Source organism: Gavia stellata, chromosome 7 (assembly GCF_030936135.1).
Source record: "Gavia stellata isolate bGavSte3 chromosome 7, bGavSte3.hap2, whole genome shotgun sequence".
NCBI lineage: Eukaryota > Metazoa > Chordata > Aves > Gaviiformes > Gaviidae > Gavia > Gavia stellata.
Genome location: NC_082600.1, coordinates 4,766,101 through 4,782,425, shown reverse-complemented (window position 1 = coordinate 4,782,425; position 16,325 = coordinate 4,766,101). Strand labels below are relative to the sequence as shown.

The window sequence follows — 16,325 nt, the reverse complement described above, 5'->3', positions numbered from 1 at the left end:
TAAATCCTGGTTTACTTCCAGAATTACGCTCAACTTGTATAAACCAGAAGTACCACGAGCAGCAGAACTTCTGTCTCATGCTTGCGTTTTCTCACGTTTAATGAGACAGACATCCCAGCTGAGGCCTTTTTAACAGCCATTTTTCTATGTGTATTCTCTGGTGTTTTGGTAAAGGATGTGAAGTTACTAATAGGCCTTAATGGCCTCGTCTAAGCGTGGTCACCGGCCCCAGGCCTGCTCCTGACCCGGCCTGTGGGCTGATAACCCAGCCCGGCCTCGGCACGAGGAGGATCCTCTGCGCATCAGGGTTTAAATATTATTCTTTAATATTTAAATATTGTCACCCTTAGGGCACGTTAACCGCTGAGGAACAGAAGGCCCCATTCCGAGCCCGTCCCTCCGGCCCCCCGGGCGCAGCCCCGCCGCCTCCAGGGCCGACCGACCGTGCGTGAGGGAACACCCGCCCGCCGCTTGCACACGGCCCCGCCCCGTTGCCATGACTCCGCGGGAGGGCGGGGCCGAGGCGCCATGGCAACGGGGCGGGGCACAGCGGAGTGCGAGACCCGGGCGTCACGTGGGGCAGCGGCACGCGCCCGCGCCCCTTCCCTCTCTCTCCCCTGCGGCGCCGCGGCACGTGGACCGCGCCCGGCAACGGGCCGCTCCCCGCGGGTCTTGAACCTTCCCGCTACCCGTAGGCGGGTGACGCTGCCCGCCCAGCTGGGGCAGCGGTGCTGATTGGCCAGAGGGGAGGGGGAGACGGGGTCTCCGCCGCGCAGGCGCAGTGGGGGTGCGCATCCCAGGCAGGAGGAGGAGGCGGCGGCAGCGGCGGCGCGGCGGCTTCCGTTGTTGGCGCGCGAGCGGCGGCGGTTGGGCGGTTGCGCGCGCGCAAGATGGTGAGAGGAGCCCGCGCTGCCTGAGAGGGGGGCCGGGCCGGGGGCAGCCCAGCCGCCTCCGCGGGCGCGGGGAGGATCCGGCCGCCTCCGCGGGCGCGGGGGTTCCCCCGCTGAGGCGGGAGGGGCGCCGTCAGGCCGGTGTCCCCGCGCGGTGGGGCTCGGCGGGCTGGGGAGGAAGGTCTGAGGGGAGAGCAGGTGCCTGCGGGCGGGCGGGGGCGGGCACCGTTCTCCTGAGGGCGAGCCGGTGCCTTTCGGTCTGGGGTGCTGCCCGGGAAGGTGCCGCCGTGAGAAGCTTCTCCGGCCCTGCCCTGCCCGACCCCCGGGTCGTGCCGTGCTCACCTGCCGCCCCGCCGGCAGAAAGACCTCCTCGGTTGCTTTTCCGCTGGGTGCTGGCAGCCCGCGGGGGGAGAGTGAAGAAAGAGCTGTTTAAAAAGGAAGTCGTGACTTGCCTTGCCAGCGGCTGTTCGGCAGACGGCTAAATGGGTTTCTAAAAATCTTGGAGCGTAAAGCTGGCGTGAGTGATGGCTGGGGTTAACCAACAGTAGCCCCCCCCGCTGCCCTGTTTGGCAGGTGTGCCCGCTGTCTGTGCAGTCCTGCTGTCTCTTGCCTTGACTTTTCTTTAGTTTTTATTAAACGAGGTACTGGGGTTAGCTCCAGCTTAGCTCCGACAGATGATCTGAGTCTTGATGTCACCATGTGTTTTGCAGGCTCAGCATTCAGCTTCTTTTAAGGATTTCTATTTGTGTGGTTGCACAGGTATAAGCAAAAGCACTGCCTACCCTGCAGTGTCTGCTGGAAGATGTTAGGAAACTGCTGAGCCCAGAGGACTGGGAGAAATGCTTCCTTCAGAAAAGAGCATTTGATACGCAATATAAATTTAGCTTTGAAATGCGGCCCTGAATTCTGTTTTTTTTAATAGGGATCTCCTGAAATAGTGAGAGTGTGTGTTAATGATGTTTGTGGATCAGAGGGAGCCAAGAATAATCTTTAGGGGAAACAAGCAAAATAAAGAAGGCTGCACACACACAGTGCCACCAGACCTGTCCTGGCACAGCAGAACCTGATTTCCTCTCCAGCTGTTAAAAGGAAGCAGAGGCACAAGGCTGTGCCAGAATGTTGTCAAGGTGGAAGTCTTTTTAGGAGTAACAACAAACATAGGATATTTGCAAGGTGATTTTGGAAGTGGGGAAGGAGAGACACTGCTCTGCTTTTTGAGGAAAATCTCACAAACACGCCAATGTTGAAAGCAAGGAGATGGAACTCAGTGTTTAAAGGGTACCTTTCTTCTGATTTGTAAACTGTGATTTGTCTCCATGAAGTAGCTCTTTAGTAGAGCTTGTGGTAGGTAATCTTGCAACTATTTTTTTATTTGAGCAGTTCTTTTAAAGATGTCTTGAAGTAACAGTTGTTTTGGCACAAAAGCCTTGATGCCTTAGGAATTTACAAATGCAATAATATGAATAAGTTGGAGATGTTAAATAACTTTTCTTCATCTAGGTGGCATGAATCTCTTAATTGTGGCAATAGAGGTTGTGTGTATAAAATGTTGCTCAGGAAATGGCAGTGGTTGGCTTGGTACAGTTAAAAAATTGCATGTGTAATGGAAGATAACCTGCATGGTTGCTTGTGAAATAATAATTTCCTTCCCCATCTTCAGCATGATGACTAATACGTTATCTGGACATATCTTCTGAAAACTTGGAGTTAGTAATATACAAGCACATGGGGGAAAGTATGCATGCTTTTGATTAAAATGTCTTAAATGCTCTCTCTGTGTGTAAATCTCAAAAGTTCGGTTAATATTTTTGTAGGTAAAAATAAGCAGTGACCCTTGATTACTATCTGTGTTCTTCTGGATTACTAATAGTAGCTCCTACTATTTTAAATGCTTAAATGACTTTAGCCAGTTTACTGCCACTCTGAGGGGCTTCCTTTTTTCAGGACTTGTCTTGGTAAATGAACTGTAAAATTTGCTTACTTCTAAGAGCTATGAGAATAATCCCACTTCAGGAATAGCTAATAAAATATTTCTAGTTAACCGTGTGGCTTTGAGGAGGGATATTAAAACAGATAAGTGTTCTGCTATTGTGTTTTTAAAAACTACTTTCATCCATGTTTTTTCTGGTTTATGTATATGTTCTGGAACTTTGGGCAGGTTGCATGCAGTTCCGCTTTAGTAGGGCTTATACACACACATGCGTGACATGGGGTTTTTTTCTGGTTTACTAGAAAGATTTATCTTTCCCTCCCCTCTGCCATTTCCTTTTTTTAGAGTGAATCTCTGGTGGTTTGTGATGTTGCTGAAGACCTGGTGGAGAAACTGAGAAAATTCCGGTTTCGTAAAGAAACCAACAATGCTGCCATTATAAGTAAGTTAAAAACATGTCTGATGAAAATTACTAGGTCTTGCAGAAAATCCTATCTCCTCTTTTCCTTCCTGTGTAATGCTGCCGCTCTAACAAGTAAACGTGAGCTAAGAGGCTGTTTCTTGTATGAACTTCAGTACTTCCAATTCTGCCTATAACTTTAACAGTCAAGCAACACTGTACTTGTGATACAAGACAGCATCTGCTCTTAGTAGAGTATTTATACTTAATTGCATCTCAGAGGCTACCACTCTTTGTAAAATGATAGTAAAAAATGTCAAGGCACAGTCACTTTGAGTTTGTAAATTTTGTAGCCTTTAAGTAGGGAAGTTTGACATTTCTGTCTTTGAAATTTGAGAAGAGTGTATTGCAATGGACAGCACTTAGACTGTTCACTTCTCTTGACTTCTGTGATTTTGTGAAGTCATGGGATAGACTGAAGAAGCAGAATGGAAGCACAAGGGATATACTTTTGGGGGAATGTGAGAAAGCTTCATGCATACATTGCATAAATCTATTGAAAAAACATTGACCTATGTTTTATTTTGCTTTATAGTGAAAATCGACAAGGATAAGCAGTTGGTGGTACTGGATGAGGAGCATGAGGTTTGTTAAATGAATTGTAAATAAGAGTATCTTCAGCCTGCCATGTATTGTTGTCTCTAAGGTACTGCCTTAGTTTCAAATTGTTATCAAACTCTTAATCTAATTTGGGTCGTGAGCTTATTTAAATGCATGGTCACTCTGCATGTAAAGCACAGCACTATTAATAGTGGAAATATGCAGGAGCAATTGAGTTGACTAATTAATGCCACAAAAAAGTTATTTTAAAGCTTTTATGATAAAACTGTAAAAAGCATCTTTGGCACTTGCTAGCTTTTTGAAGAGATTTCTGCTGTGTTTCCACATAGATCTGCATATTTGACTCTGAGCTGATCTGCCATCAATTAGAAGCTAGGATCGTTAATCCTCTACAGACTCTAAATTTGATAGGTGGCAGGCATAATAAGGTCAGCCTAGCGTGTAGTGTTTCTTAATGGTACATAGGGCAAAATTAAATCCTTCCCAGGGATTTGAGCATTAACCGCAGCTCTTATTCCCTAGAACATAGAAGTTAATGTAATATTTGAACAGAATGGGGACTCTCTTTTTTCTTGCTCGAGGAGGAAGGACTGAATTTTTCAAAAGCACCATTTATGTAGCTGATTTTCACAGATACTTTTTGTTGTGTACTCGCTTACTTCTGTGTAGCACTGGAGTTAGAAAAGCATGGTAGCTGCCAGCATATCCAACTAGAGCAAAAAATGTTTTCTAAACTCGTTATGCCTAAAATAGGGGTGATTATTCATGCTAGCATTAATTCTATGTTTAGTCATAGGAATCTATTAGCACACGAGTTTTCCTAAACTGCTCTAGTAATTTGTGGGAGAGATCATTATCAGTTCAACTGTAAATGTACATCTAACTTACAGCTGTTTCACTATTCCATTATTCTGCTTAAAGCCTTCGTAGTATACCTTCAAGTGCAAGATCATTTGTTCAAATATTGCTTGTGTTTAATGTTACCAGGGTATTTCTCCTGATGAGCTAAAAGATGAGCTGCCTGAGAGACAACCTCGATATCCTTCTTGTGCTGCTGACATTTGCTCTTACTCACTCCTGGAAGCTGTTCAAAATGTTCAGAGTTGGACTTCACCTTCTTAGGCCAATACTTGCCTGTAGTGCGACTTTACAGATACTTTATTTATGAGATAACCTAGGGATCAGTTCTCATGATGCACTGAGCAGTTGTCCTGCTTGTTGAAACAATGACTGACATGTTTAAGCTTTTCCTGAGATTTTATTTCCTTTTAGACTATATAATGTTTGGGGAAGTAAAGCGAAGCCACGCTGCTGTTAATGTAAAGAAGGGAGTAAAATGCACCAGTTTTGTATGTGGCTACTTCTAAATACAGAAAACTGCCTGTGTGACTTAGGATCTGTTTTGGTACTTTTTCAGCAATATCGCCCTTGCTGTTCTGCTGCAGTTACTGATTCAGGGACTGCTGTAGGCATGTGATCTAGGGAAGAATCCCTATATTAAAAAAAAAAAAGGAAAAAAAGAGGGATAAGTAAATTATTCTTTAACTAGATGAAATAAGAGGGGTACTTCACTTACAAGTGAAGAAAATATCTGCCTCTGTTATCGTCAGAAGCTGGCTGGCACTATTCCACGTGCCATTCTCAATCTTTCCTTTCATGACCATAGTGCAGTAGGAGGCTTTAAAGCAGGAGTCCTAGCTAAAACTTCAGTTCAAATTCAGCAAAGCACCTGAAACAATGAAGCGCTTAGTCTGCAAAGAAAGAATTTGGCTTTCATTAAGGCAGAAACACATTGATGGGTGTGGGAAGTCTTTTTTACAAAGCTGGGAGAGGAATATTTGCGATGAAGGGGTGATTTTTAGCGCTCTGATGTCAAACAGTAATACAGAGACAGCCTCACACCCAGCTGTGGCAGAGGTTGGTAAAGACAGGCGGGGTCAGTTCTGAAGGTCAAATATGGAAGTGAAAACAGGAGAACAGTGAGACTACTTGCCAAATTTAAAGCATCTTCTAGAATGCAAGACTTATTTGTGCCTGCATGGAGCTGTGATAACTGAGGATTATATCCTGATAAAATAATTGATTTCTTAATTTCTTTAACCTCAGAAAAAACATTTATTGTGTATAGTTACAAGTATCAGCATGATGATGGAAGAGTTTCTTATCCATTGTGCTTTATCTTCTCCAGTCCAGTTGGTGAGTGAACACTGTGAATGGCAGCTACTGTGGGCTGTAAATATGGGAATATTCTTTGCTATGGAAGATAAAATGAGTGCTTGTGCTCAAATAGTGGTTCAGATACTTAAGGCTAGATTTGCTTATGCCACTGCTGGCAGCAAGGCACTATAAAGCTGTGGCATTATCTGGAGACCTTCTTTGGCAGAGAGGAATCTCTAGTGTATTAGCTCATGACAAGTGTAGACACTTACGTCTGCCCAGATCTCCCTAGATGCTGGAGGTTTTTGCTGCCTCTGGGGTTTACATTTAGGGCACTTAAGAAGTATGTAGAAGAGATTCTCTTTTGCATTTCTGAAGGCTCAACAGAAATGTTAGTTTCCTGCATAGCTGGCCAAAAGGTGTGTCTTTCTAAATGGGCCTGCCCACTGTGTTCTCAGTGGTGAGCTCAGCAACACACTTCTGTGAAGGAAAGGAGCCTGGAGCACTCTGCATCTATTCATGTAGATTTAACCTAGTGTGTTTCCTGTCACCCTCTCTTCAGATCTTGGGGAATCCTCAAAATATGACCAGTGAAGGCTCAGGAAATGAGTGAGGAGAGGGCTGGGAGATACCACCTCAGTTCCTGTGGGTTTCTGTTCACCTCTGTCTTTCTTGCTATTCGGATGTTAGTGACTGGGTGGGAAGAAATTCCTCTCCTTCTCAGAAGGGCATGGGAACCCTTGTCTACCTGTGAAATGAACAGGACTCTGTAAAAGGGTTGGGAAGGGATTAGAGAGGAGGGTTTTCGAGGGGGCCTATATGTCATGGGCAGCAACAGAGGATGCCTCCAAACAGTGCTGTGACGTGGAGGTCTAAAGGGCTGTTACAGCTATGGGTGGAAAGGAGAAAAAGAGGGCTCCATAACACAGATTTGGGCAGGTGAAAGACTATGTTCAATGAGAGAGTCTCTAATCTTAGGTCATCCCAAGTTTATACAGAGTGGTAGCTTCCTCTGCTTGCATTGCAGCAGCCCTCAACATAAACTTACCTGTGCAGGGAACTGTGTAATTTTAATAGAAGCCAAATGACCTGTGACTTAGAGCTGAATTGCTCCTGTGGCTTCCATCTGTGTTCTGAATTGTAATAGGGTAGCTTGCTGGTATTACTGGATTATCCTTGTTATCCTCTAGAAGAAGATAAACTGATTGCATTGTTTTACCCTTCATTACTCAGAACTAGAATAACTAGGTAGGTAAAAGAGTTTAGCAACTAGTGAGCATATTCTTCTGTAGTTACCTGAGAATCTTTGAATGTTCTGGGTGTTACTTCTCTTCACAAGGATAGATATTTTGAGAGTTAGAAGAGTGGTAAGAAACTTCTTGGGAGACCTTGAAATACCAAAGCAGGCAGACTTGTAGTACTTCAGAGGGAAAGAGAGCTTAGACAATGTTCTTTATGGGCAGCAAGGTTTAAAAGTACACTTGTATTGAGAAACTTCTAAAGAAAAGCCTTTTTTTCTTGAGGTTTTCAGTTTCAATAATATTTTCTGCAAACAGAAGTTAGTGGTTAGACTGATACTGGAGTCAGAAACAATGAACCATTAGCTGGGACTCTAAACAGCAGTTAACTTCAACTGTGACTGAAGTTGCTTTGTGTTCAGGCGGGGTGGGGAGGAGACATTTAGAGCTATCAATTCAGTTGGGGGATTTGGGGAGAGATTAGGAGAAAGAACAACAAATTCAAACTGACTTGGTTTATTCTCAGTTTGACTCCAGCTCAAAGACGTATGCTATAAAGATCTGTCGAAGTGTAACTAGCAAAGACATGGGAATCTTCCAGAAATAGCAAGCAGGCAAAGAATTGAATGTGGTGTAATCAGCACACTACTGTACTGGCGGGAGGTACTGCTGCTTTGGCTGTTGATATTCAAGTTTGACTGCTGCAATATTTGATGTTAGCTCTAAGCAGAAATGCAGGTGCACGTTGAGACCACCAATTCAACCTGCACAACTATTGCTTCTGGAAATGCTTTCAAGTACCAGATATGAAAGTAAGAGCAAGGATGATAATGTATATAAAGAAATAGGTCAGTTTTCTGAATGGAGGCTTCAGCTTTCAGTTTGGCTTCTTCAAAAATAAGATTTTTATTTTTTTTAAAGTGTTGCAGTCAAAATGACTAAACAAAACCTCTTTTTTTTTTTCCACACAACTGCAGGATGCAAGCCTGAGCAGCAGATGATGTATGCTGGAAGCAAGAATAAGCTTGTACAGACAGCTGAACTCACTAAGGTATAATGGACTAGTTGAAAAAACTGTCTCCCCCTTAAATGCACGTTGCAGGAGCTATTTTGTCTTGCTTGCACCTATCGCAAGAAGGGTGTTATGAGACTTTGTAATTACAGTGAACAGATTCTGGTTTAGGAAGACTGAAGAGAAGGGTATATGTGGGGATTTCTGGAGTTCTAGGGTACAGGAAGAACAGTGTTCTCAAACTAAAATATCCATCGGTAGGATGGATGTCTTTACTTTGGGGAATTAATTTATTGATGGGAAGAACAGACTGAAGTCTCAGTATGGTGTGGTGCTGACTAGTTTTGCTGCATGGTTTAGGGGGTTGTATGCTTGCAGAACATAGCCTTCAGAATAAGGAGCATATGTGCCAAGTGCCGAACATACGTATGCTGAGCATTTGCCTCCTCCAGTACTGAGACCAGAAGAAATCACTGCATTCAGTAGGCCTAGGTATATATACATACTTTAAAAAAAAAAAAGCCACCTAATTGTCATTTTGGAGATCTTTGAAATTTCTGCTTAATTGGCACCTAGATTTCTTAAAGTTTGAGTTTCAACCGGTAAAGCTAAATAGAGTCAGTGGTCACTTCAGGTTTTTCATACAATGTGAAATGACTTCACCATTCCCCAACAGCACCGTTCCCTTTTGGTCTTCCTTATCCTGACTGAGTACTTTAACATCCCAGTAAAAATGTATATTGGGCCAACAAGAGAAATGTGAACTTCTACCTCTTCTGGCTGTACCTTGTAAGAAAGGACCTCTGTGTTTTTAATCAGATGTCAAGTTGACAGGAGTACGTAGCAGCAGGTAAGATGGTGGAAGCAATCAGTACAGGTCTGTTGAAACTGCATCTTAGAGGCCTGAGAACTCTAGCATCTTTGATAGAAAGAAAGAATTCCTTGAGGAGGAAGGCAGTTTTCAGTGAGTGAGAAGGAAGAGTTGATGAGAAGAAGGTGAAAGGCTGGGGACTAGCTGTATTGGAGTTACTATTGCCTGTCAAGTGGGAGAAATTCAGTCTGAAAGGCTTTTTGAATGAAAGCCTAGGAGTGGATATAGGGGTCCATGATCATCTTCCTTCTGAAGCTGGAGAAGATAGCCTGTCTCCAGTTTGGGTAGGTTGCTTGCTCTTCAAATGTGCTTTAGTCTTGCCACTCAGTGAGCCATGTTTCATTTTAGCTCATGCTGTGACTTCCTCCTGGTGTGATTTCTGCATGTGACTTAACTGAGTCCTCTTATTTTTTCAGTGGCTTGCATATTAGCTTGGCTTCTGTTAAGCTGTTCTGTTCTTATAACACTGAATTTTGGGATTTCCCCCCATCTTTTACTTTAAAAAAAAAAAAAGCAGTATTAGTTGATAGTAGTGGATTGCTGTCTGAATACAAGAAGCAGTGTCCAGAGCCCACTCCAGCAGAGATGAGAAATGAGAAAGAAAAGATACAAAACTTGAACTGTTTCCTGAAGAAGATTAAAATGGTGAAACAGCTGAGGGCAGGACTAAATAGGAAGTTCATTCTGAACAGCAGGTTCACTGAGAAGCTGTTTTGTGAGTCTTACAAAACCCTATCCATTCTGTTGGCCTGAGCATGCTTTTTGCAGCTACGTACTCCATACCATTAGAAGGGCAGATAACTGATTTAGTGCTGACATAGCTTTATTTTCAGTGTTGTCAGAATAGTAACAGTTAAAATATTTTTCTTGTTTTCATTGCCTAGAAGAACACACTTGAAGGTCTGTGGATTTGTAAAATTTACTTACCTGACTCTTCTGAAAAGATGATCGATTTGTGGGCATCTCAAAGACTCCAGTTAGCAATACAGAATTAACTTAGCCTCTCTTCAAGGGTATTAAAACAAACCAAACTCAAACACACCTAAAAAACCCCAGTTACTTGCCCATATGGAATATAAAGAGTATATTGGTGTCTTTGGTCTTGTTTTCTGCTTCAAGGTTATGTTAAAGGTTGGTTTAAGACTTTGGGTTGGTGATTTTGGGGGCTTTTTTGCCAGTTTTCTGTTCTGAGGTATCCCAGGCTTGTTTCTTACAGGGACAGCAGTATGCTACTGGATACTGTGGGTTTATTTCGGTTCAAAGAAGGAATAACTGTGTTGTAGCCTGAGCAAACTTCCTGAACTTTGGACTTAATTCAGCCCAGAGGTTAAATTCATTTGTATTCAAATAGACAGTCTTCGTGCTGAGATAATGTGTGTAAGATGGTGCCATTTCAGAGTAACTTTAAAATGTAGTACATGTGCTGTTCTCACATGTTCGTAAAGAAGAAGGAAGTCTGGAAATAGGAATTCTTGTTCAAGTTAGTAATATTCCTTGCCATGTAGTCTTGTGTATCTTCCACTGATGTTTCTTTAGAATATTAACTGATCCTTTTAAGAAAGCACGTGAAAACTCTAGGTTGGTTACGGGTTTATTACAGCTCAAACAACTTGTGTGGAAAGCTATTGATTGCATTGTATGTGTATCCTTTTGAAGTACCACCACCTCAAGAATTTATGCAATGCAATTTTGTTTAGGTATTTGAAATAAGAAATACAGAAGACCTAACTGAAGAATGGCTGCGTGAGAAACTGGGCTTCTTCCATTAAGAAAACGTCTGTAATAAGTATTTATGTACCATCCTGATAATACTGGAACCAGACATGAATACTTACATCTAAAAAAATGCACTGTATTTACATCTGTCTCCTGCAGTATATCTCTTGTGCAGAGTTTGTGCAAAGAATAACAGGTCTGTCTCCTTGAAGTAACAAATCTTTGCAGGTGTTTCCTTAGTTGTACCTGTTAAAAGGGAATACTCCTCTGCAGGGACTCCTTTTGCACTCTTGTGACTAATATTTCTATAACTAAAATTGTTCAGTTCTGGATTTATAACTATCTACAAATGTAATTTGGAAGCTGACGCTAACTTTTTCTGAGCTACAAATGCATCCTTATGACATATACTAGCCATTTACATGCAAAAATTGTGTACTGTCACTTTTCAGACTCTTTGACTTAATGTCTTCTCAAGTTTGAAAACTACTCCCTGGAAGCATTTAGTATTAAAAAGACAAAATCCTTGTACAGCAAATCCATCCATTTATCTTTCCATCGAGTCCATGTGAACTTTCTCAAATCCTTGGAACTAATTTTTGTCATTCCAGTTAATTCCTCAGTTGACTGAGTCAATCTCGCTAAATTTCAGGGCAGAGCTTTGACTGTCCAGTTCTCATGCTAATACAGTCTTACAGGAACTAGGTGATAACTAAGGGCTGAATTACAACTCTGGTTACTCTCGTACCAGATGTCTTGCATATATAACTTACTACACTGTTAAGAAATTTACCTCTTTGCTCCTTTCCTGTTGTATGAACACCTGTTAATACTGTGTGCCTTTAATTTGTTAGCTTTAAAATGACTTGAGAATTTTACACTGCCACTTATTACAAATTTGGTAAAAATTTTGTTAAAGAATCCAAGTAACATATTTTCCTAGTGCCTAGTGTTGCAGTTGACATCTGTAAAAAAAAAAAAGCTAACCTCACTGTCTTTGAAATTCTAGTCATCTACTCCATTTGTAGGAGTCAGGAGGTTAAAGCTTTTCATGGTAATGAATTATTTATATCTCTTTTGTTATAAAAGTTGGCCACACATAGCTTTTGAGTACTTTAATTACAGTCTCTAACTTTCTTAACTGCTCGTTGGTCAAAATTACATTCCAGATAAAGCTTTTGCATAAGTGATAATTTGATTTTCATTTACTTATGGTTCATCTCTTTGAAACAGCAAATATTCTAATGTGAAAAGAGTATTTAACTTTTATAAATGACCAGTCTTTTTACAGGTCTGTTTTATATTCAATAGAGTAGTTGTCTGATATGGGATGTGTTCAGCCCATGCAGTGGCAAAAGGAGTACGCATGTGACAGTATCTCACTCTCTTGCTCATGAGTGTTTGTTGTGCTACTGAATAAATATCTGCGTAAGAGCAGCTTCCTGTTGATAACATACCTTAAAATACAGCTGCCCTAACAAATCTGTTTGAGGAGGAATGCAGTGTTAAATTTGGAGGCCAGTATTTCATGCTGTGAAACCTTTGCTGAAAGAAAGTTTATTTTTCATTTGCAAACATATGTTGTGTTAGTGTTAAAACACTAATTCCTCTAAGATTGCAAGGAATTAATTTGCAAAGGTCCTCAGTGTTGGTAAATCTCTTCTTAGTTTGATGTTACTGCTCATTTATTTGTATACGAATCTGACTTGAGCTTTTCAAAATATGTGTTAGAACGATCCAATTAAATTGATCTGTCAGTGCGGGAAAGAAATGCTTGTAATTAAATTTCTGTGTTAACGTAGTGAACTGGAAAAACAATTTCATTTCCCTGGACAAAAAAATGTTGATTATGAAACTGTTGCTTGATCATTCTGTACTACAGATCAATAAAAACAATGTCTTTTGTGACAAACATTGTATAAATAAGACTTTGGCTTAAAGAATGGTGTCATTCTAAGGTGTGAAATGGCAAGAATCTTGTTTTGTTGGCATTGTGCTAAAGGTAAGGCATGTCAAAGTACAGCGTGGGTGAGAGGGAAGCTGCCACTTGTAACATTCAGCTTGATTTGCAGTGGGGAAAACTGGATTAATAATCTTTGTCATTGTACTTTGTACACTGGTGGGCTGCCAGCATCCAACTGCTGCTTGTGCAGGTCTTGACAAAAATAACTGTAAAAGGGGCCTGTCTCTCTCGAGAGGAGAAGGGAGGAGCTGCTGCAGTCTCAGTTCTTTTCACTTCAGATGTTCTTCTTGCCTCCAATTAAGGATTTTCTGCCTTGGGTGCTGCCCCTCAAGTCTTGTAGAAAGCAAATAAATCCTGATGAGAGTGTTGAAGCCCGCTTTCTTGTGAAAGGTGATGTTGATGCTGCTCAGCCCACCAGTAGTATTATTCTTCAGCCTTGCTTGGTAGCTGGGCCTCCTTCCCCTCTCTGAGCTGTGGAAGTGAGGAAGCAGCTGCAGGTACTTGGAGAATAAGTGTGCAGAGGATGTCTGCTGTTCTAGGCTTGTTTGTGGTTTCCTTGTTTTTAATGCAGGGTTTTGACACAACTGTCTGCTGCTTACTGTCCTAGGCTCTTGAGATACAGGTAGTGCTAATACTTGATTAAACAAAGATGTTAATTATGTCAAAATTTTTCCTGCACGAATAATATTTGTTTTGATGACATACTTTCCCCACCTTATCTTTAGAACTGTATTTTCTGTACTGCTTCCCCCTCAAGATCAGTGGGAGGCAGATGTGTCCGTGTTCAGAAGGCCAGTATGTTCTGACTGTGCTTTATGAGCGAGTCGTCCATCTGTAATCATACATTTGTCTTGAATTTTCAGGTCTCTAAAGAGGGTTCAAACTAAAGGACAACATAAATTAACTAATGCCGCCTATGGGAGCCTTTGTAGCTAAAGGTCTGAGAGTCAGCATTTTCCATCGTGAGCTCCTATTTTTCAGGAGTTAGTTAAGTTGGCCATAAAATCCTTGGCCTGGAGTTAAAGGTCTCTCAAAGGGAGACTTCTGCCACAATTAATTTGGTTTGCTTTAAATATTGAGTAGATGGCTGGGATACAGCTCTTGTAATCCTATTAATTAATGGTAAGCTGAATTAAAGCATGAGTTTGCATGTCAGCCCATAAAATGGACTTGTATTGTTTGAATATTTTTAACAAAAAAAATTAAATGCTGGTATTTGATGGTTTAAGTGTGTTTCTAGTATCATGAATGCTGTTTTGATCTATCAAGGGAGGCAATAATGTGGGTGTTGACACCTTTTCACTTCTCCAAAGGAGCATCTTATGCATTTGTGCCAGGATTCCATTTTTGTATCTTTTACTGTAAAATAGCTAGTCCAGAAACAATGTTAAACTGGTAACAGGGGTCTGAATCATGCAAAAGCAAGGGAGTTCAATTCCTCACTTCAGTGCGCTCAAAAAAGAAGTGTCATGCAACATATTTTTTGATACATACCTCTAGTAACTGTGACATGGAGATGTGATGGGACATGAGAAGAGGTGCAGTAAAACTCTTGCTTTTGTTACATGATCCAGACTCTGACTTGCATACTGTGACACGTCGGGGTGGGCTCCGGTGCTGCGGGTGGTAAAAGGTGCGAGAGGTTCACAGCCAGTTTTGAGAATTTGGCAATTCCATGCAAATATCAGAAACCAGTACAACTTCCATATGCCATTTAGTGTCTGCTAGTTCACATTGCATGTTTCCTTTAAACCAAATCTTTTTTGCTAAGCATGGTGCTTGTATTGGTTTAAATAAAATGTTTAATTAAGAGGTTCTGTTGCCCTGTTTTAATTGCAAAGTAGTATGTCTAGCATGGGTGTCGGACAGGGGAAAGGCTATTAATATGAGGTATGACCTTCCTCCTTTCTCAGCTTCCTGGAGTTTGCTTTGGACTTGTAGCATGGTCTTCAGTCTTGAATGTGCTACCTCACTCGCTCTTCTACCTAAAATAATTCCTCTTTCCATCTGTTGTGAAGGGTGACAGCGAGGGAGAGGAGAGGACAGCAGCTGATGGAGTCCTGTGGGATAACTGCTGTCCTCCTCCACTGCTTTGCACCATGGTGTCACAAAACGTGCCGTGTATTACTTGTGTGAGCTGCAAGACAGCATGGGGTTTAGATTTCATTCTGAAATGCCACTTGGGCTTCTGTGTTGCTCCTCTCCCACAAGGTCAAGGCTCTTGGCATAAGCTGGAGCTGTGAAATACAGTATAGAGTGCAGGTGTCAACTGAACAATGTTAGAGGAGTTTTCAGTGAGACCCCAAAGCTTGAAGGAGTCAAAGGAACTTCACTGTACCACAGTCATTGGCTCTTCTCTTTCTTACCCAAGAGACCCCTAGATTAATTTGATCGAAGCACTCCTTTTCCTTATTCTTGCTGACTGTTTCTTCCTTCCCTGATCTTTGGAGTGTGGGGTTTTTTTTCCTATATTATTGAAAAAACTATTACAGATAATCCAAGGAATTCAGTTTCGGTAGCTGACATATCCAGTGCTGAAGAATAGCATTAGTGGGCCACAGATGAAACACGATAGAAGTAAACACCTTCTCTCTCAGGTGAGAGAGCTCTGTGAAGGAGAAAATGCACAGCTGCTTCAGCACATCTGGCTCTTGAATGGCATCTTGGTCACCTAAGTATGCTGCAAGAAAATCTGTTGCCAAAAGCTCTGAAAAAACCAGCTAAGCTGCTGTGGGAGAATAGTGGTTCTCAAGAACAGCTGATTAAAGGGAAGGAGGGAAAATAGGAATAAACAGCTCTCACATCAGAGGCGGGGGGGGGTCACCTGTGGAGTCCTGTGCCATTCTCTGTTGTTCATTGAGTATGCTTAACTAGAAAATGAGGTGATAGTTTACTGGTACTACTACTAGATCATTAAGACAGTAAAAACAAAAGCTGACTAAAGAGAATTTAGGGAGATCTATGGATATGAAGTGAAGGGCAGCTGCTTTCATTCAGGAAAGGTCGTTGACTTGTAATAGTTACATGAAAAGGGCAGTTGAGTAGTGATTAAAGTCAAAGCTAGGGAAGGGAGTAGGGAGCAAAAGAGAAAGCCTCTGTGCAGCAGTACAGATATGCAATGTACACATAGCCTGAGAGTTGCACACAGCTGGTGCTTTCTCTTCCAGGTGTGTGAACACATGGCTTGCCCAGGGCAAGGAGGAGTTTGCTAAGGAGATCCCTTGACTTGGCAGGGCCTTTGGGGATAATGTAGAAAAGGGGAGGAATGCGGTTGGTTCTGGAGGAGCTGGGACAATTGCTACCCGTATGTGCCAGTCTCTGCCAGCAAAAGGGACACCAGCCAAAGGGTCTTGTGAGTGTGCCTGTGCGTATTGTTTCATGTCCTCCATGGGTTGTGGAATTGGTTGGAGTACAAGCTGGGTCCCTGAGCTCCCTACCTGCTCCTCACAGGTGAAGGTGCTGCCATGTTGTGTTTGGGTGCTTGTGAGGGTGGGGAAGTCAAGCACAAGCAGGTGAGTTATTTATAT

At 42.3% G+C, this 16,325-nt stretch overlaps 1 protein-coding gene across 1 annotated transcript; it reads left to right on the top strand.

The window, feature by feature from the left end:
- Positions 1 to 840: 840 nt before the first annotated feature.
- Positions 841 to 14,610, top strand: GMFB (glia maturation factor beta). The gene is made up of 7 exons (XM_059819342.1): positions 841 to 893; positions 3,166 to 3,262; positions 3,816 to 3,865; positions 4,829 to 4,878; positions 5,955 to 6,037; positions 8,214 to 8,287; positions 10,817 to 14,610. The coding sequence occupies exons 1-7, from the start codon at positions 891 to 893 to the stop codon at positions 10,886 to 10,888; spliced, it is 429 nt and encodes a 142-aa protein (XP_059675325.1). The 5' UTR covers positions 841 to 890; the 3' UTR covers positions 10,889 to 14,610.
- The last annotated feature ends 1,715 nt before the right edge of the window (positions 14,611 to 16,325 follow it).

Coding starts and splice junctions, on each gene's coding strand:
- GMFB (XM_059819342.1), top strand. Junction 3,263..3,815: donor CAACAATGCTGCCATTATAA/GTAAGTTAAAAA, acceptor TTTGCTTTATAG/TGAAAATCGACAAGGATAAG. Junction 3,866..4,828: donor TACTGGATGAGGAGCATGAG/GTTTGTTAAATG, acceptor TAATGTTACCAG/GGTATTTCTCCTGATGAGCT.